This window comes from Lolium rigidum, chromosome 6 (assembly GCF_022539505.1).
Source record: "Lolium rigidum isolate FL_2022 chromosome 6, APGP_CSIRO_Lrig_0.1, whole genome shotgun sequence".
Classification (NCBI taxonomy): Eukaryota; Viridiplantae; Streptophyta; class Magnoliopsida; order Poales; family Poaceae; genus Lolium; species Lolium rigidum.
This window is the reverse complement of record NC_061513.1, coordinates 211,069,311-211,090,396: the sequence shown is the minus strand read 5'-3', so window position 1 is coordinate 211,090,396 and position 21,086 is coordinate 211,069,311. Positions and strand designations below refer to the sequence as shown.

Here is a 21,086-nt window from a genome sequence, read left to right as displayed (position 1 = left end):
ATGAACCTGAGGTAATAATGATGATACAGATTCCATGGATGCAGGCGTACATAGCATATATTCTGATAAAGGAACTACCCGATGATCCAGTTGAAGCAAGGCGAGTTATCAGGCGATCCAAAGCCTTTACTGTGGTAAAAGGAGAGCTGTATAAACGAAGTATCTCGGGAGTATTACAACGATGCGTCACACCAGAGCAAGGGAGGTTAATTCTGAAGGATATACACGAAGGAGTGTGCGGACACCACGCAAGCAGTCAAGCTATAGCAGCCAAGGTTTTCAGAGCAGGGTTCTATTGGTTAACGGAAATTGAGGATGCAAAGGACATAGTACGCACTTGTGATGTGTGCCAAAGGTTTGCCGCAAAACCTCACTCTCTGGCAGCAGAGCTTATGCCAATACCGCTGTCATGGCCTTTCGCTCAATAGGGTCTTGATATGGTGGGAAAATTGCACAAAGCTTCGCCAGGAGGATACGAGTATATGCTCGTAGCTGTCAAAAAATTTACAAAGTGGATAGAAGCAAAGCCGATAAATTCACCAGATGCGGCATCAGCAGTCAAGTTCGTGAAAAGTATCGTCTTTCGATTTGGAGTTCCTAACAGCATCATCACGGACAATGGTAGTAATTTCACATCCAATGAATTCAAGGCATACTGAGCGGAGGTAGGCATCAAATTACACTTTGCCTCCGTTGCGCATCCGCAGACTAATGGTCAAGTCGAGAAAGCCAACGGTACCATATGCAATGGCATCAAGAAACGTCTGCTAGCACCATTGGAAAAAGCTCGACACACCTGGCCAGAAGAGTTGCCCAGTGTGTTATGGAGTATTCGAACAACACCAAATACAGCGACACAGGAAACTTCGTTCTTTCTGGTCCATGGAGCTGAGGCCGTGCTGCCGATAGAAATAGAGCATAACTCTCCAAGAGTAGCGGAATATGAGGAAGAAGCTTCAAGACAAGCTTTGGAGGACGATGTCGATGCACTCGATGAAGCTCGCGATGAAGTACTGTCACGAGTCACCAAGTACCAGCAGGACTTGAAAAATTACCACAGTCGACGTTTGCGACCACGATCCTTCCAAGTAGGTGACTTAGTTCTTCGGCTGACACAAAAAAGCCATGAAAAACTCGAGTCGCCGTGGCTTGGCCCTTACATCGTCACAGAAGTAATCGAAGGAGGAGCGTACAGAATCAAGGACAAGAAAACAGGAGTTGCCGAGCCAAACCCCTGAAACGTGGCGCAGCTCAGGCGTTTTTACGCCTAGAAGCCGAAAGATAGTCTTCCTTGTAAACATACAGTGTACTGAAACGCCCGTGAGTTTTCAGACGCACTCTTTTCCTTTTTAGGGCACCGAGTGGGGCTGAAAAGGTTTTTAATGAGGCGAGCTCGCGGTGCTGCAATATAATAAAGATATTGATGACCTATATTTTTATCGTCGACAAGCCCGGGGGCTCATGAACAAAATATATATCTTCTGATGCAATATAGTTATTTACCTCGGTAGAAAAATAATTCGCCAAACAAAAGATAACTACAGGTCAACGATACGCCCGGAGGCTATCACCTGCAAATACAGTATACACTCAGTAAAAATTTATTTGCTTTGGTTTAAAAACCTCGCAAACACAAATAAAAGTATAGACATTAGCTACCGAAATGCTCGGGGGCTTGACGAGAAAAAATAAGAAAAATATATCCAACGGGTTTACAATATAGATTATGTTCAGAACATACAAGATGCAACTACTGAGAAAAGTCGACAAGATAAAGGAAAAAACTCTCAATTGCTGCCTAGTATATCATCTATGGTTATTCGCTCATTATTTGCAGCACGTGTACTATGTTCAGCATAGCTACCCTTCACGAAGAACTCAGCGTCCATCCGAAGCAGTTCATCCATCATGTCTTCCGCTACAGGGGTCACAACATCATCGATTTTGTCAATATTCCTCTTCCTCTTCGCCATCTTGGCCTGGCACTTGGCAACAATTCGACTCATGTTCAACTTCGGATAGCAGATTTGTATCATAATCATAGCAAATCTCGCGCCGGCAGATAATTGGGCCCGCTCAAAGCCATGGATTCGAGGGGCATCCCGAAACTTGTCCATCAGAGCAGGAAGGATTTCTGGCATCTTGTTGTGCGGGAACATGGTGCTATAAACTAAGGAAGATCTCCTTGTGCAGAAGTCGAGAAAATCGCGGACCTGACTCGCGCGATCTTGAAATCTGACGATTTGGCGGGTACGTTCAGGCGTAAACCAAAAATTAGAACCATGCTCCGATGCAAGTCTGAGAAGCACATTGGATCGAGCTTCAACACGTTGATCTTCGGCAGCGGTATCCAAAAAAGAACCTGTTTTCAGTGAAGGAATCAGAGAGGAAGGAAAAACAGCAGGAACAGAATCAAGTACGATTAAGCGAACGAAGTATACCCATCATATCCAAGCTGGAATCATTCATCAGTTGAAGCATGTAATTCTCTCAAGAAGAAGCTTCGGTAGCCTCAGAAACCGCGGCCTCTTTTACAGCTATAGCATCCTGAGCCTGCTGAAGTGCAACCTTTTCCCTCTCCGATGATTTTCGAGACTGCTCCATTATTATAATTGCTTGCTTCTTCATAGACTAAAGTTGTTGGCGAAGTTCTTACAAGTCTTGTGCTGAACCCTTACTCGAGGAATCTTCAATAAGTTTATCATCGATAGGCATTTTCTTCGAGTAGGACGAAGCAGGAAAAGCATCGGAAGGACGAGGAGTTGAAGTGTAGTTATCAAAAACCAACTGGAAATAAAAGTTTCGACATCAATCATCAAGCAAAAATAGATTTCCATTGATTTTCAAAGAGTTTACATGGATATTACAAAAGGAAGGTTCCTAATGAACTAATGAGGTAGTTGTCGCCAAAACTACTATGGCGACAGCATCAAAAGAGAAACAAAACAAAAGAGAAGACAAGGTGGTCTACTTGACCTCCAGCTTCGATGAACTAGGAGCGGGAGTTGGTTTGCATCCGAGGTAGGCGAGGATTTTCTTTGAGTTTGGTTTGGCAGCTTTAATCAACGACTGCCAGCTCTTCGTTTCTATCTCCTCCGTGTCGCCAACTCTTGCCCAGTCGACATCTTGTTGGCTGTCAGCAACCAAGGCGATAGTGCCTTCAACACCAACTTTCAAACCTTCTTGGCGCAGTTTGAGCCCAAGATCTTCTTTAGAATTGAAGCACTTAGCGAGAGCAGTAAAAGTCCTGGGTTCTTCCTTCTTCGTGAAGAAGTAGGGAAAAAGCCGCGACAGACCTGTCCTGGCTTCGGCAAGGCCTTCGCGCGCCTCATCTCCATGGATCTCAAGGAGGGAAAGCGCGTCAAGAAGGCGATCACCTTCAGGATTTTCTAGATCATAATCTTGCCGCGTTTTCCCTAAATGAGTAAAAAGAAGCTTGTCAAGAAAAAGCGAGCAAGGACAAATATGACGACTCGAAGAAATAGCAAGGATCTGAGTACTTACTAACAAAACGTCGACTCTGCGATTCCAAGCGAGTAAGGATTTCTTTTTCACCAGCAGATTGGTGAGCTATATTGTCGCTCAGAGAAGTTTCCGCGTCATGAAGTCTTTTTCTAAGATCTTCGACGGTGGCAGCATCTGCTTCAGCTTTCTTGCGAGCTCTTTCGCTTTGCTCTAACTTGATAGCAAGAGCGTTAGCGCGTTTGTTGGATTCCGCAAGAGTCTCTGGCATAATAAACGACAACAAAATTTCATGACAAAATAATGAAGGAGTATATTCAGCAGAAGAGGCAGGTAAAGATAGTACCTTCAAGATTGGCGGCATAATCACGGTACCCGATAAATTGGGTACCGAGGCGGACAAATTCCTTCATCAAAGGCTGAAGAGAAGACCACAGAAAAGATAAATCAGTATAGGAAGCGAAAGCTCGACAGCACCAAGCAAAAACTAGTGGGGAGTCCAAAGCACTGAAGTATTCGGGATATAAAAAAAAAGACAACTTACATCATCCATTAAAGGAGTCGTGGAACCACCAATTAACATGGCAGGCTCCTTGGATGGCTCTATCCTAGCTCTCTTTGGTGAAGAGGCTCGGGAGCTTGCAACTGGAGTAGGATGCTGTGTGTCTTGCTGAGTAGGCGAGGTTTCATCCCCATCAGGATGAGATTCGGAGATAACTAAAGTACGAGACGTACTCGTTCGAGCAGTCGCGTCTATAGGTGGATTTTCATCCTCGTCACCACTACAATAAATAAGGCGACAATATAAGCAGCGGGCGGCTGTCGGCGGCGCCAGAAAGTCCTGCGGCGGCGAGCGGGATGCGGTGGCGGCGAGGGGAGAGTGGTAGTGGGCTGTTGTTTTGTTCAACCGTTTTTTTATTGTGGGAGATGTCTCGCGTGGGTGGGTGTTGTCTGCTTGATTCGATCGTGGGTGTTGTCCGCTCCATCACCTGTGGGTCGTTGGATCTTGTAATTGTACGGTGTGGATTGTCCGAATCAGCCCCTCTGGGGCTTTTATTAGTAGTAGAGATAAATGATTTTTATCTGAACACTAGTGCTTCTTTAAACTAGGCAAATGATTAACTAGGCACCTCTCAAGTATAAATAAGTAGCAGTACATAACAAAATGATTGGTTTATTTTCGTAAGCACCCTACTAAGCACTTTGCATCATTAACTATATCTACAATTTTCAGAATTTAAAAAAACCTGTAAGTATGATTTTCAAAGTTTTTAAAAATAAAGAGAGCTCGGAAGCCAAAGAGGCATTTCAGAAATTTACACGGTAAAATAAGCTAAACACAATTACTGAACCTTCCAAATGTACACCACTGCGCTGCGTTGCACGTAAAATTTAGAGTTCAAACTGAAGCGGAGAAAAGAATTGCAGGTAACACACCCGACATCTGGCCGGTGAGACCACAAGTCCTTTTTTCTCAGAAGTGCTGCTACTGATTCGATCGCCTCCAACAAAACATGGTTCTTGTAAGAAAAGAAAAAAAAAACTCGTGTAGGATCACCGTTCAGAATTTTCATTCGAGCTCACTAGTGTCCTCTCCGCATCTTGGTCATGTACAATTGGCGGACTACGATCTCCTCCTCCGCAACCCACGTCATGCTGCCGGGCGGCCGATATCATGAACAGGTCCGGCGCCTCGGGCGGCGCTTGCCGATCCTTGACGTGCACGCCGGCACCCTCCATCTTCTCCATCTCGCTGTAGTCCATACCCTGCAGGATCGCCGGGACGCCACCGGCGCTGTAGTGCACGCCCTTGCGCCCCATCTCCAGATCGAGGCCCCCGCTCATTGGAGAGAGCGGGCCGCCGCCGGCGCCGCCGTAGGCGTCCTCGTCATCCGACACCCACGAGCGGAACCGGTTGAGCGACGGCGGCATCCGCGTGAAGAAGACCTCGGCGACGTTGGCGAGCGCGCCCCTGTTGTAGGGGTTCTCCTTCTTGTCGTACCTGTACCTGAAGTTCTCGTAGGTGGTCTGGTTGGTGCTCATGAGGTAGGTGTGGAACACGGTGAGCCCGCCGACGAACCACACGGACACGAATGTGTACACGATGAGCACCACAGAGAGCACCTCGCCGCGCATGGACTTGAGCAGCGAGCCGCCGTACTCCTCCCTCTCGGTGGTGATGTTCAGCCACGACAGCGCGAAGACGTAGAAGCAGAGGAACGTGGAGGTGGAGATGAAGAGGAAGAAGAAGCGGTAGTTCCTCTGCGACAAACAAACATCAGAATCTATCAGGGTCATGGATCGAGGGCTAGACATTTGGTGAAGAAAGATCAGGGTGACTGACCAGGCCGATGCACTGGCCGACCCAGGGGCAGTGGTGGTCGAACTTCTGGACGCAGTTGTTGCAGATGGAGCAGTGCGACGTCCGGGGCGGCCGGTAGAGCAGGCAGGTGTCGCAGTACTTCACCTTCACCGTGCACCCGTTGACGACCACGTCCTTGGTGCGGGGAACACGGAGGTGGGGGCTCGCCGCGTTCACCCACTCGGTTGACGGCGTCGTCATGTCCACCGCCTGCTCCTCCGCGCCGCACTCGGGAGGACGCGCGTTCCTCGGCACGATACCCGGGTCTCTACTCGACGTCAGTAGCAGGAATGCCAAATTCTGCAGACATTTATAACGCGAGTAGCGGGAGAGGAATCAGCAGCTAGCCGGTGACACATTTTCTGAATTTGTGACGCTCACGTACCGCTAGGCCGAGGACAACTGTGACGATGAGGACCGGCAGGCCAAGGACATGGTTCTTCTGGTCCGAAGCGCTGGAGTTCATCTTTGTGATGCACTGGCAGCATAGGCCTACCAAAGGGCCTGCGATTAGAGCCGTGGACAGGAAGAGGGAACCAGCGTCCGGACCGAAGATGAGGCGCCCACCGCAGAGGAATTTCTGAAATTGTTTGTTTTGGGGGGTAGATGCTGTCAGTTGAATTTGGAATTAACTGCAAATTAGTCTCATGGCTAGCTAGCAGCTAAACAAAGTGTGTTGACAAATTAGCATGATCATTCCTTGAGAAAAAGTTGTACGTTGTCCATATCTCAGTTGCTACATACACAAGGTGACCGGTTATTCATCCAGATTCCAAAATCAATTTGACCATAAAAAGGATGAATCGATGAAATATGCCAGACTTTTTGCAAGAATTGAAGCAAACAATACAAGAAAATTCATTTTTCTTCCAAAAACCTTCTTGATTCCAATTCTCGCGAGGATTGTCAGCAATAGTTGCTTAAAACGCATTGAAGAAATGCAAGTATGTAACCAAAGATCGAGGCAAGAAGAAGATGATCAGCAACTGTATATAAGAACGTACATTGCTTCCTCTCCAGACTTGATAGAGCCTCCTCCGATTCGGCTCTTCTTCCATCCTGTTTATCTGCTTCTTCCTCCCAGCGGCCCGCGATTCAGCCGGCCCTCTTTATTCCGAGATCAAAAGTTGCTCATAGCGGCTGGTCCAGTCCTCCGGCCACCGGCGCCAGCCCCGCCACAGAAGACGTGATCGACGACGAGGCCCGCCCACGGGGGACAAGGAATCTGAGGAACGGCGGCTGGCCGCTCTTCAGTTTCCTCTCTCTTCTCTCTCTCGTGTTCTCCCAGTTCGTTATGGAGGGTTACAACTTACAACTACCTCGCCTCTCTGCCATGGCGATGAGCTTTCCCCCTTGGTTTTCTCTCTCTATGCGAGGGCGTGCCAGGTGTAGCTACGTGCGTATTGTTTTCCGCGGGAAATCAATCAAGGCTGAGCTCAACGACCAACGTGCCGGCCTGAACGACAGGGTGGATTCGGCCGGCGCGTCTAGGTTGTGGCCCGCATGTCCGTCGTAGGATATTCTTGGCCTCTCATGTTCCATTATTCTCTTCGCCTAATCCAATTATTATTGTTATTATATAAGAGCTTCGAAATACTTCTTCTTATCTGAATTTGTTCTTTCCAGGAGCAAAACTGACGTGCAATACTATCTGTAATGCCTTTTTCGAAAATATAGCTGCTCCAAAAACGGATTCTTCAAAAGGAAAAAAAGAAAAACAAATATATTCGCAGTCGCAGGGTGTGATCATTCACTGATTAGCTGTTTTGAAAAAAGAGTTTCTTAGAAGCTGTAGTGGTCGTGGACTCCATGTTGCTGCTACCAAAGAGAAAATATAAGAGACAACTGAACCAGCAGGCTTCTTTACAGAAGAAAAAACAAGAAACTGAAACAGCAGCCTATGTATTTACACAGTTTTGGTGGTTGCGACGACCTTATTATTTCAATACTGATCCGTATGTGTCTTTTGTTATTGCAGACTCTAGCTATTAACTGTAATATTTTGTTCTTTAGTGCAACAACATGTCCTTTGAGGACCGGGCTCATTAACGTAAGTAGTACATTGCACAAGAGAGACGCGAATTTTTGGCACATGAGTGCTATGCATCCCATAAACTCCAAAATTCGTGGTAGTTTTAAATATTGAATTTTTTGAATCTTTCTAAAAACAAAAGACAGAAAAGAATTGTTGTACTTGTATTGTATAAAAATGCTTGGGCTCGAAATGATTCACATGGTATCCTGACAAAAAAGATAAATTTATGACGAATATAGCGTGAATAGTACATGGACATGGGCTTGTTCAATTTTGCCTTTGTTTCCTAGGATGCCATGGGAATCATTTTGAGCCAAAATATTTTTATACGAGTACAATACTAGATCATCTTTGGTTCCCAAGAAGATTCAGATTTTTTTTGCCCTTTTTTGAATTACTATTTCTTTTAGAATGTCCCATGCGCATGGATGTACTTTTCATCGCACAAGTGAAAGTGCATGGAGCCCCCATGTGTGGTTTTGGTAATTAATGACAATCCCTATGGACTAATGTTTGCATTGAGTTATATTTGTAGGAGTTGTCCATAGGCAATTCTTGAACCATATGTTGGCTTCAAGGTTGCAATAAGAAGAAATTGATGAAGGATATCAAGTGTCAAGTATGTCTTGAAGATGAAGATGAAGTGAGCCCTCAAATTACTTCAAGACATCAACATGATGAAGAATGAAGAATGAAGTGCAAGTTCAAGATGAGCCAACTCGAAGAGTTCATAAGCTTGAAGCTTGCCATGGAGAAATGAAGTGCAAGTTCAAGATGAGCCATCTCGAAGAGATCCTTTGCTTGAGTCTTGACATCCATATGGTGATCATGGATTTGTGAAGATGCGCCGAAGAAGAAGCTCTCCCATGGTGGATTATGGGGGAGCAATCCACAAGACTTCGTCAAGCAAGCACAAGCAAGAAAGGCGTTCCATCTTGTTGAGGTCAAGATCGTCATCATCGAGCTCAAGTGGAATGCGCAAGTATAAGGTTTGATCTTGATAGGGTTTCTTTCTCACCGGTCTCATAGTGTAGTTGGAGACCGGCTTATAGTTTAGTTGCCGTACTATCAAGAGGGCTCTCGAGTGAGTAACTCGATCGTATCATTCGGAGAGAGCTCAAACCTTTGCATCCTTGCATCATCTTTCTTGGTTGTTATTTGGATCTTATCCATGTGATGTTTTAGATCTTGTGCTTATTCTCATGACAAGCTCTAGTTCATCGAAAACGGATTCCGCATGAATCACTTGTTGCGTTTTCGATATTGGAGTTTTTCTCGGTTTCTCGTATTGAGAGGTTTCACTCTAAAATACATAGAAAAACCTACCCCACTTGTTCTTAAGCTTTTCACTCTTTGTGGGGTAGCTCTTGTCATCTTCTTTACAACAAAATTGGTTTCACCTAAATCCGAGTTTCCTAACACAAGTTGTTGCATTTTCCATATTGGAGGTTTTACCGGTTTGCCTTTTTAGATAGGTAAAACCTTTATTCATTTGTTTCTATCCTCCTTTGCTGGACTATGATGTTTCTATGCATATTGTTGTAGAGCTCGTTGTTGTGATTCCAACGAGCCCAAGATCATCGAAATCGGAGTCCGGATGCAAAAGTTCTTGAGGTTTTCGTACCGGGTGTTTGGGTATAAACAGGGAGGCCGGCAGTGCCGCTGGGAGCACTCCGGCACTGCCGCCGGGAGCACTCCGGCACTGCCGCCGGGACGCGATTTTGGCCATAACGGTCAGATATTTTGGCCCCTATTTAAGGGGGTCTTCTTCCCCAAAGTTCCTGGTCGGTTTGAGCTCGTTTTGCCTCCATTGTTGACCTTCTTTGAGCTTGCTATCTTCCTCTCCCTCCAATGATTCTTGCATCCATTTGAGAGAAAGATAGAGGAGATCTAGATCTACATCTTCACCAATCAAATCCCTCTCTTTGTGAGGGGAATCCACTAGATCTAGATCTTGGAGAAATTTGGTGTTCCTCCTTCTTATTTGTTCTTCCTCTCTTATTCCCCCAATAGCTTTTGTAGCTTTGTTGGAATTTGAGAGAGAAGGACTTGAGCATCTTTGTGGTGTTCTTGCCATTGCATTTGGTGCATCGGTTTGAGTTCTCCACGGTGATTCGTGGAGGTGAAAGCAAGAAGGTTGTTACTCTTGGGTTCTTTGAACCCTAGACGGATTCTAGGCCTTTGTGGCATCTTAGTGGTGTTCTTGGGGACTCCAATTAAGTTGTGGAGAATCTTCAAGGGCAAGGCCTTTGTGGCATCTTTGTGGTGTTCTTGGGGACTCCAATTAAGTTGTGGAGAATCTTCAAGGGCAAGGCCTTTGTGGCAATTTGTTGGGAGCCTCCAATTAAGTTGTGGAGATAGCCCCAAGCTTTGTGCGGGTTCGGTGACCTTCCTAAGGTCCCATAGTGGATCGAGGACATCCCTTTTGGTGGGAATTCTCGAGGAGAATACGGTGGCCCTCGTGCATTTGGAGTGACTTGTCCTCCACACCGCTCCAACGGAGAGTAGCACTCGCAAGAGTGTGAACTTCGGGCTACATCGTTGTCTCCGCGTCACTTCGGTTATTCCTATACCCGAGCTCTTTACTTATGCACTTTACTTTGTGATAGCCATCGTGCTTGAAGTTATATATATATCGTGCTATCACATAAGTTGCTTGTCTTGCTTAGCATAAGTTGTTAATACACATAGGTGAACCATAGTTTATAGGCTTTGGGCTTGACAAAGTAAACGCTAGTTTTATTCCGCATTTGTTAAGCCCATCTCGTAAAAGTTTTAAATCGCCTATTCACCCCCCCTCTAGGCGACATCCGTGTCCTTTCAATTGGTATCAGAGCAAGGTCTCTCATTCTTAGGCTTCATCGCCTTGAGAGTAAAGATGTCGGCTAGAGGATTAGTGCACGATAACACTCTTATATTAGATGGCACAAATTATGATGTTTGGAAAATTTGCATGCTTAGTCATTTTCGGGACATTGACCCTCATATGGAGAAAATTGTAGATATAGGTTTTTCTCCTCCTATGGATTCACAAAATCTATCGTTAGAGGATGAGAAAAATTTATATCTCAATTCTCAAGCTTCTTATGTTCTTATGAATGCTTTGAGAGATGTAGGTCTTTTTCCATACTTGCCTTTTTGGAGCGCTCATGAATTATGGACAAAGATTCAAGATAAATATGATGTGTCCAATATTATTGAGGATGATTGTATTGCTTCCACTTCCGGCCGTGATGAGTTCTCATCTTCATCCACTTCACCAAAGTGTGGTAAGACACAAGGTAATGATATGGTGAGTGGTGATGAAAATTGCAATGTTAATATTGAGCTTACTATTGATGATTCTTCATCTCTATCTCATTGCAATGCTTCATCTTTGGACTTAAACACTTCTAGCACTAGAAATGATTTACATGCTTGTGTTGATAGTCCTTGCATATCATGTGTAAGTTGCTTGAATAAATCTAATGATGATATGCTTGCTTTGTCTTGTGGCCATGATAAAAATGCTTCTATTTCCTCTAGTTGTTGTGTGACTAACATTGTAGAGGAAACCAAAGATTCTATTGGTCAAGACAAGATCTTGAAAGGAGCCTCAAGTAACTCCTCATCTTTATCTCACGGTCCTCATATATGCCTTATGGCCAAGGGTTCCACGGTACCTCCTACCATGGAACCTAATATGTCTCGTGGTGATAAGGATGAGGATGAATATGAAGAAGAGGATTGGGTTGTCTCTCTACGCGATAAGGGTGAGAGCGTATTCAAGGTTATTTGCAAAGATAAAATTGCTAGCACTCGCTTCTTTGAAATCTTGACTACCGCTATTGAGAGCCAAAAACTTATTTGGATGCATGAGAACACCATTGATAAAAAGGGTGCTCTTGAACGAGAGTATGCCAATGATGTAGCATCCTTAAAGAATGATCTTGAAGAAGAACAAGAGACCGTAGCCTCTCTTGAAGAGCAACTTGAAACCCTTGAAGTGTCTCAAAATGAAATAGTTTCTAAACTCATTAAGGAAAGAGACCATGCTAAAGCTCAAGTAAAAATGCTTAAAAAGGAAAATTCCAAAGTTGGTGTTGGTCATGATAAACTTGTTAAGGATCTAGATGATCTAGACAAGGCCCACAAGGTCTTGGAGAGCGAACACTCTATCCTCACCAAGTCCCATGAGCAACTTCAAGCTTCCTATTTAAAAGAGCATGCTATGTTACCCTCTCTTCTTGATATGTCTTGTGATGATGCTTGTGCTACTAACTCTACTACTTGTGAAGCATCTATCTTGAAGGAGAATGTTGAGCTAAGGGCTCAACTTGATTTGCTAACTAGCAATTATGGGAAATTGGAAGAAAATCATGGAAAGCTTGCTAGCTCCCATGAGGATCTTCTAGCCTCTCATGATAGGCTAAAGTTAGCTCATGAGGCTATCATATCTAAGGCAACACCTTGTGAGCCTCATGTGGATACTAGCACTACTACTCAAAATGCTATATTGCAATGTGCTAGTCCTTGTAATTCATCCACTCATAGTATCGCTAAATCTTGTGATGAATTATCTTCCTTGCCTTGTTGCTCTAACAATAAAGGTTCTAGTTCCTCTAGTACTTGTGTTGTTACTAACCATGTAGAGGAAATCAAAGAGCTCAAGGCCCAAGTCACTTCCTTGAAGAACGACTTGGTAAAGGGTCATGAAGGGAAATGCAAAATTGACAAGATGTTGAGTGTGCAACAATCCCCCAATGACAAAAGTGGACTTGGATTCAACTCCAACAACAAGAACAAGTCCAAGAACAACAATAAGAAGAAGGGCCAAGTACAAGTCAAAAACCCGGCCAAGATTGTTTGCTTCAAGTGCAAAATTGAAGGGCATCATGTTAGATCTTGCCCTTTGAAGAAGAAGCAAAAACGGAAGCGGCCTCAAGCTCAAACTCACATTCAACCTCAAGTTGAAGAAATGCCACTTCCCAAGAAGAAACAAGTCAATGCTCCCATTGTGGATAAATCTAGTGAGAAGAAGGAGAAGAAAAGAACTTGCTACATATGCCGTGAGAAGGGCCACATCTCCTCCTTGTGTACTATTGGTACCTCATCCAACTCTATCACCATTAATGATGTTTATTCTCTTCGTAAGGATGAGGGTGGCAATGTGTTTGCCAAATATGTTGGTGCTCAAAGTGGTGTCAAGAAAAGAACCATTTGGGTTGCCAAGCCTATTGTGACTAACCTCTTAGGACCCAACTTAGTTGGGGATCAACAATCCAAAACTTGATCAATAGGTGCTTGTTGGAGGGCATTGGAGACTTGGCTACATCATGAAGAATTAAGGGATCTTCATCATTTATATTATCTCAAGCCAAGTCTTTTGGTTATCTTACTTCTATCATACACCCAATGTTCCTCCTTGCGGTAACATGTGCTCAACTCATTTATATTGAAAGTTACTCGCCCCTTTGCATGTGTTAGTTTTGTTCCTAACATGTGTTTGTATATGTTGTGCATCCTACTTGTTTTTCTTGAGAAATCAAGGCTATGTATGTTAGGTTGCACACCATGTATTTGTGCTTGTGTTGGAGCCTCTTTGCATCTTGTTGTATCTTATATGGCTCTTATGAGAGATTATTGGACTATAAAATTTTGGGGGAGTGATATGCCTTTAGGAATTTCACAATCCTAACAATGTGTGTACATGAGGAATATCACTTAGAATTGATATTGCAAGATTATCTAGTCTCTATGTGGTATGTCATCTTCATGAGAAATTCAAATTCTAATGTTCATTAATATCTCTAGTTGGATCTTATTTGCCTCTTGTGAAAATAAATTCCTTATCACATTATGGGGGAGTAATAAGCTTTGTGCATATTACAAGCCTAGGAAATGTGAACATTTGAGGTTGTGTCACATAGAATTGATATTGTAGATTATCTCTCCTATGTGGCATGTTTGCTCAAACAAGCTCCAATTTGCTTAAATGGCTTCATTGCTAATATCTTTGTGGATCTTATTTGTGTAAGTTTTTCTTGGCATGGTTTTTCACAACGTGTCCCTCAATACATTTTTGGAAAACCATATGCTTCAAGTCATACTATTAATTGCTTTGCATGTTGGTATGAATACTATTAATTGCTTTGCATGTTGGTATGACTATTAATTGCTTTGCATGTTGGTATGACTAATGAAGCTATCAAGAAACTATCTTTGCATGATGGTTAACTCTTATCTTTTACCATATGCTTTGTTCGTTGTAAATATGATCTTATGTATACTTACAAACTACCACCGGAAATACTTCCTAATACCTCTTGTCCTAGGACAATTGGTAATCAATTATGAGGTAGATATTTATTGATCATATCTACATTGGCTCTTGTATTTATATTGCCTTATTTATTGCCATGAATTTGTTGTGCTTTGACTCCCATGTGTCTTCCTTGCATCTTATGGATCTAAGTTGTCTATTCAAACTTTATTAGCATTGTTAGAAGATATAGGTAGCGTGGTGATCCTAGTTTTGTGCATTTTGTATTCATATAAAAATCCTAGATAATGCACCAAACTTGGGGGAGCTCTTCTATATTATTAAAATGCTTAACATCTCTTGATCTTAATCAAAAATTTGGTTTTGGGAGACATAAAATTTTCTTTTTGGTACTTTGTGCCATCATAAAAAGTTTCGAGGGTTTGGTTTATTTGTTGGAACCTTGCTCTCTTGGGAGTTGGTTATCTCATTCCTTTGTGTTTAGGTTTAATTAGCTTCTTATAATGAGATAATTCTTTGGAGTCAATCTTGTGTTGATTTGATTCTTTGATATAGTTTGGGCAACCATTGTCTCTTGATTTATTTGGTGTTTTGTCCAAATTGTATCTTCCTTTGGTTCTTGAAAGTATTGTGCATGCATATTTAGTATATGTATATCTTATGGCATGAGTTACTTTCTTTGATCCAATATATAGGGTAAACTCCATCAAATCCTAATTTGTCTAAGATGTGAATGAAATTCAATTTCATATCTATATGCACATAGAATTGTGGAGTTTGTCCTATATGTTGTAGTGTGTCTAACTAGTTCGGACCCAATTAGTTTGGGGACCATTTTGTACTTACCTTTGTGTTAGGTACAATGGATATGCATTGGATGCTTGTCTCACTCTTGGAAAGAAGTGGTGACTCAATGGTAACGTAAGGCAAGCTAGGATGATCAACGAACACATATCTACTACATCCACACCGATGCTATCTTGGTAACAAGTATCTTCTCATGCATACTTTTCTTGTATCCAACCTTATGGTTGCATCTTGGCATGAATCTCTTGATTTGCAAATGTTGTGCTTCTTGCAAAAGTTTTAATGAAACCTCTTTATTGTGAATGTGAGTAATTTGAGATGAGTGCATTTGTTGGGAAGTATTTTAAATCATGTTCATGATTCATCCATCCCAACTATGCCTATCTAGAAATTTTGTTGCATATCAATTCCTCAAGGCTCTCTCATGTGCAATATAGATGAAAGTGCAAATTTAGTTACTTCTTTTGGTATCCCCGTTTGTGATACTTGTTGCCTTTCTCAAATGCATCCCAACTATCTTCTATCCCTTGTTGATATTTGTGATGTATTTTAGTTGTTTGTGGTTGAAGTTCATGAATGTACAATAAGATAAAATTGAGCCTTTGGCCATGCTATTAAGCAAAAATTCTTATTGGTATATTGCATGACTTCGTCTTGGATATCATACTATTTTTCTTGCGTATCTATTTTATGTGTGCATGTTTCTTTGTGGATAAATATCTTTGTGATATTGCCCACTTAGAGAAACTTATACACATAAGAGATGATACATCTCCTTTTGATATCTTATTTATTTATTGCGTGTTGATTGGTCATGCTAAGCAATATAATTCATTGAAGACTATGATGATGCTTTTTGCTCATCCTTGTAATAGTCTTATAATATGCTTTATCATGCCTTTCACATATCCTCTTGGTTGAGCCTTTTTATTATGGTGCCTCTTACTTGTTGCTCAACTATTTGTTTGTTGCAAGTGTTAAGCTTATTTCTCTATCTATGATCTATTCCAAATGTTTGTGTTTTAAATGGTAATGAGGGAGTGAGGATTCCATGTTATGCATATTGTATTCAAATACAACATTTTAATTTATGCATGTACCTTGGGGAGCTTCCTCATATTATTTAGAGCAATCTTCTTGATCTTATCATAATATCTATCTTTCTTTTGGTATCTTCTTTGTGGTTCATTTGGTTGCTTGCTTCATTTGTTGAAGCTTCTTGACTTTGTTATCTTTTTGCAATCTTTGATCCTATCTATGGTGTGATTCCTTCCGAATATTCGTAATTGGATATGTGCATTTGATTCCACTCAAATTATGAGAAATGCACACGCTATGGAGGAACTCTCACTATATTGGCCTTCTAAATTTTTCACCCATTTCGGCAATTGGTGCCAATGGGGAGAAGTTTGGAGGGTTTAAGGGAATTTGGTTATGTCTTTGCTTTGTGCTTAAGCATGTGCCTTTATTGCATTGCATCTTGTTGCTTTGCATAGTTGAATATTTAGAGGAAACTCCACTAGGCTTTGAATGCCAATATATGCAATGAAAGTCAAGATCATTCACACATGCATATATTATGGGGGAGTTTGCTCTATATATTCAACTTATTTGTTAATTAAATTCCTTATATAAACCCTCTCAAAGAGATTGTCATCAATTACCAAAATGGGGGAGATTGAAAGTGCATGGAGCCCCCATGTGTGGTTTTGGTAATTAATGACAATCCCTATGGACTAATGTTTGCATTGAGTTATATTTGTAGGAGTTGTCCATAGGCAATTCTTGAACCATATGTTGGCTTCAAGGTTGCAATAAGAAGAAATTGATGAAGGATATCAAGTGTCAAGTATGTCTTGAAGATGAAGATGAAGTGAGCCCTCAAATTACTTCAAGACATCAACATGATGAAGAATGAAGAATGAAGTGCAAGTTCAAGATGAGCCAACTCGAAGAGTTCATAAGCTTGAAGCTTGCCATGGAGAAATGAAGTGCAAGTTCAAGATGAGCCATCTCGAAGAGATCCTTTGCTTGAGTCTTGACATCCATATGGTGATCATGGATTTGTGAAGATGCGCCGAAGAAGAAGCTCTCCCATGGTGGATTATGGGGAGCAATCCACAAGACTTCGTCAAGCAAGCACAAGCAAGAAAGGCGTTCCATCTTGTTGAGGTCAAGATCGTCATCATCGAGCTCAAGTGGAATGCGCAAGTATAAGGTTTGATCTTGATAGGGTTTCTTTCTCACCGGTCTCATAGTGTAGTTGGAGACCGGCTTATAGTTTAGTTGCCGTACTATCAAGAGGGCTCTCGAGTGAGTAACTCGATCGTATCATTCGGAGAGAGCTCAAACCTTTGCATCCTTGCATCATCTTTCTTGGTTGTTATTTGGATCTTATCCATGTGATGTTTTAGATCTTGTGCTTATTCTCATGACAAGCTCTAGTTCATCGAAAACGGATTCCGCATGAATCACTTGTTGCGTTTTCGATATTGGAGTTTTTCTCGGTTTCTCGTATTGAGAGGTTTCACTCTAAAATACATAGAAAAACCTACCCCACTTGTTCTTAAGCTTTTCACTCTTTGTGGGGTAGCTCTTGTCATCTTCTTTACAACAAAATTGGTTTCACCTAAATCCGAGTTTCCTAACACAAGTTGTTGCATTTTCCATATTGGAGGTTTTACCGGTTTGCCTTTTTTAGATAGGTAAAACCTTTATTCATTTGTTTCTATCCTCCTTTGCTGGACTATGATGTTTCTATGCATATTGTTGTAGAGCTCGTTGTTGTGATTCCAACGAGCCCAAGATCATCGAAATCGGAGTCCGGATGCAAAAGTTCTTGAGGTTTTCGTACTGGGTGTTTGGGTATAAACGAGGAGGCCGGCAGTGCCGGCTGGGAGCACTCCGGCACTGCCGTCGGGAGCACTCCGGCACTGCCGCCGGGACGCGATTTTGGCCATAACGGTCAGATATTTTGGCCCCTATTTAAGGGGGTCTTCTTCCCCAAAGTTCCTGGTCGGTTTGAGCTCGTTTTGCCTCCATTGTTGACCTTCTTTGAGCTTGCTATCTTCCTCTCCCTCCAATGATTCTTGCATCCATTTGAGAGAAAGATAGAGGAGATCTAGATCTACATCTTCACCAATCAAATCCCTCTCTTTGTGAGGGGAATCCACTAGATCTAGATCTTGGAGAAATTTGGTGTTCCTCCTTCTTATTTGTTCTTCCTCTCTTATTCCCCCAATAGCTTTTGTAGCTTTGTTGGAATTTGAGAGAGAAGGACTTGAGCATCTTTGTGGTGTTCTTGCCATTGCATTTGGTGCATCGGTTTGAGTTCTCCACGGTGATTCGTGGAGGTGAAAGCAAGAAGGTTGTTACTCTTGGGTTCTTTGAACCCTAGACGGATTCTAGGCCTTTGTGGCATCTTAGTGGTGTTCTTGGGGACTCCAATTAAGTTGTGGAGAATCTTCAAGGGCAAGGCCTTTGTGGCATCTTTGTGGTGTTCTTGGGGACTCCAATTAAGTTGTGGAGAATCTTCAAGGGCAAGGCCTTTGTGGCAATTTGTTGGGAGCCTCCAATTAAGTTGTGGAGATAGCCCCAAGCTTTGTGCGGGTTCGGTGACCTTCCTAAGGTCCCATAGTGGATCGAGGACATCCCTTTTGGTGGGAATTCTCGAGGAGAATACGGTGGCCCTCGTGCATTTGGAGTGACTTGTCCTCCACACCGCTCCAACGGAGAGTAGCACTCGCAAGAGTGTGAACTTCGGGCTACATCGTTGTCTCGCGTCACTTCGGTTATTCCTATACCCGAGCTCTTTACTTATGCACTTTACTTTGTGATAGCCATCGTGCTTGAAGTTATATATATATCGTGCTATCACATAAGTTGCTTGTCTTGCTTAGCATAAGTTGTTAATACACATAGGTGAACCATAGTTTATAGGCTTTGGGCTTGACAAAGTAAACGCTAGTTTTATTCCGCATTTGTTAAGCCCATCTCGTAAAAGTTTTAAATCGCCTATTCACCCCCCCTCTAGGCGACATCCGTGTCCTTTCAACAAGGCTGTACAAAAGTAAACCGTTAGTGTATTTACATATCATAAAGATGTATAGTGTGAAATGTATTTGCAACTATTTGTAATATGTCAAGCATTGTTTTCTCTTTGCGCCACCTCATGCATTTGCGACGTCTAGTTGGTCTCAAATAAAAACGTAAGCAATGCTTGCAAAAAGCATATGGTTAGGGTTAAACGAGATGAGTTTAACACATATGATTGGTTTAACATCCACCATTTGCGATCTTCCAATATACCGCTTGTGACCTAGCATAAGAAATTATTTGGGAAGTCCCTCCTATTCACAAAAGATTTGGCTTAGAGAATTGTGTGTGAAGTTTTGCCATCACACACGGTTTATTTAGCTTTGTGTGCGGAGGTCATCACCCATCCATGCGTAATGACAGTTCGATAAATCGTGTGAGATGGGCCATTCTAGCCATATGTGGAGGCCATAGTACTAAATGTATTACTAGAAGAAGATTCAGTGTGGAAAAATAATATGTTGATCACACCTTACATGCAAGTTGTCCAAAGTCAGCAGCATGTCTATTTAACCAGTATCAAAAACCATAATTTCCCTACTTTTTTAAAATTATTTGCAAGGAAAGAATACTTCCAAGTAGTTTGCATGGATGGACATAAGAGTGTCAAGCATGTCCTTCTTTCAAGTCAACGGTGGCATGGCTCCCATAAAATCCAGTTTGGTTTTAGGAAAGGGGTGATGTGGAGCATAGAATAGGCCAGGCTCAAGCCTACAACTAGATAGGATGGCATTAAAATTTATGTTTCTCTATTTCTTTTATGTAGATAATATTGTTTATTTTAAACAAAGTCACATCCAGAAAATACATGCATAAGGAGCTTAACCCCATCTATGCGTATACTCCAACAACTAAAAAGGGTTATCTAAGTGGGCGAAAGGTTGATCCGAATACTACACCGTATTCATCATGGGTATTTATATCCTTGATCACCTGCTTCATAGGCGCACACACCATCATAAATAGTAAAAGTGCATGGAGCCCTTATGTGTGATTTTGGTAATTAACAATAATTTTATGAACTAATATTTATATTGAGTTATATTTGCAGGATTTGTCTATAGACTTTTTGAACCATTCGTTAGCATTAAGGTTGAAAGAAGAAGAAAGTGAAGAACATCAAGTGATGGCCAAGATGTATTATCCCTCGAACGCTCCCACGAACAAGTGTTGCACGTGCAACACCTCCACCGTATCCACACGTAAGCTTTCTCTATATCTAGGCAATGATGCAGCGATGGTTGTGGACGCATAACTAGGCACAATATGTCATCTATCTTTGTCATAGTTGTTGGTGCAATTCACCTTGTTTTGGCGTTTTTGGTTTGTATGATTGTTGTAGAGCCTTGTGCCTCTCTTTGTTGAATAAATAAAATAAATAAAAACCGCATACATTGCTTTGGTGTAGAGGCAAGTGCACTCCACCTTTTCGAAAAAAATTAATCCACATGCACCTCTTCCCGGGGTTGTCTCTACTCCATTCCATGTTCACATTACTTAACAAGAAAACGTCAATGGAGATTAATGAAGTACAATCTTTTTGTTTTGTCTTACTGTTCACACAAATGGATCCAAACAATTAAGTGGAAAAAATATACTAACTTGTTTCATATTTGTTTGTCACCATGGATGATAATAATATTTGCAACAAAAGGTTGTTGTCTAACGAGCTACCTGTTCCATATGAGGCTGCACACATTTCTTTTCGGCCATGTTGTCCATTACCTTTTAAATCAAGTACAATCAGCTAGGGATATTCATGGCCAAACACTTGTCTTCATCCTGGCCAATGGTTCACAATGTTTTTGTTTCACGAGGAAGAAAAATAACATCACTACCACCTCCTTTAATTTCCCTTCTCATTTCTTGACGATGTCCTTTTCTGAAAAGAAAACTGTTGACAAGGTAAGATTATACTTATTGGTTTGTGCAGGAAAATTGCCACCTCTTGTTTGTTGCTCTTTCCTTTGTTGCACTTTCCAATTTTATCACTGCCCTGGCTATAAACTATGCAGCTTTGTATGTTCTGGTGTTAGGTGTTAATGAGGTGCCCTATGGTTCAA

The 21,086-nt window shown here is 42.1% G+C and overlaps 1 protein-coding gene across 1 annotated transcript; it reads right to left on the bottom strand.

The window, feature by feature from the left end:
* Positions 1-5,016: 5,016 nt before the first annotated feature.
* Positions 5,017-6,855, bottom strand: LOC124663720 (probable protein S-acyltransferase 4). Its single transcript, XM_047201394.1, has 4 exons — positions 6,829-6,855; positions 6,210-6,404; positions 5,807-6,124; positions 5,017-5,724 (listed from the first exon to the last, which is right to left on the bottom strand). The coding sequence occupies exons 2-4, from the start codon at positions 6,288-6,290 to the stop codon at positions 5,017-5,019; spliced, it is 1,107 nt and encodes a 368-aa protein (XP_047057350.1). The 5' UTR covers positions 6,291-6,404; positions 6,829-6,855.
* Positions 6,856-21,086: the final 14,231 nt, after the last annotated feature.

Bases quoted from the DNA above. Each gene is read 5' to 3' on its own strand.
- LOC124663720 (XM_047201394.1), bottom strand. From the start codon at position 6,290: ATGAACTCCAGCGCTTCGGACCAGAAGAACCATGTCCTTGGCCTGCCG. The intron at 6,125-6,209 runs GTACGTGAGCGT...AAATGTCTGCAG, and splicing joins CAGTTGTCCTCGGCCTAGCG to AATTTGGCATTCCTGCTACT. The intron at 5,725-5,806 runs GTCAGTCACCCT...TGTTTGTCGCAG, and splicing joins TCGGCCAGTGCATCGGCCTG to AGGAACTACCGCTTCTTCTT.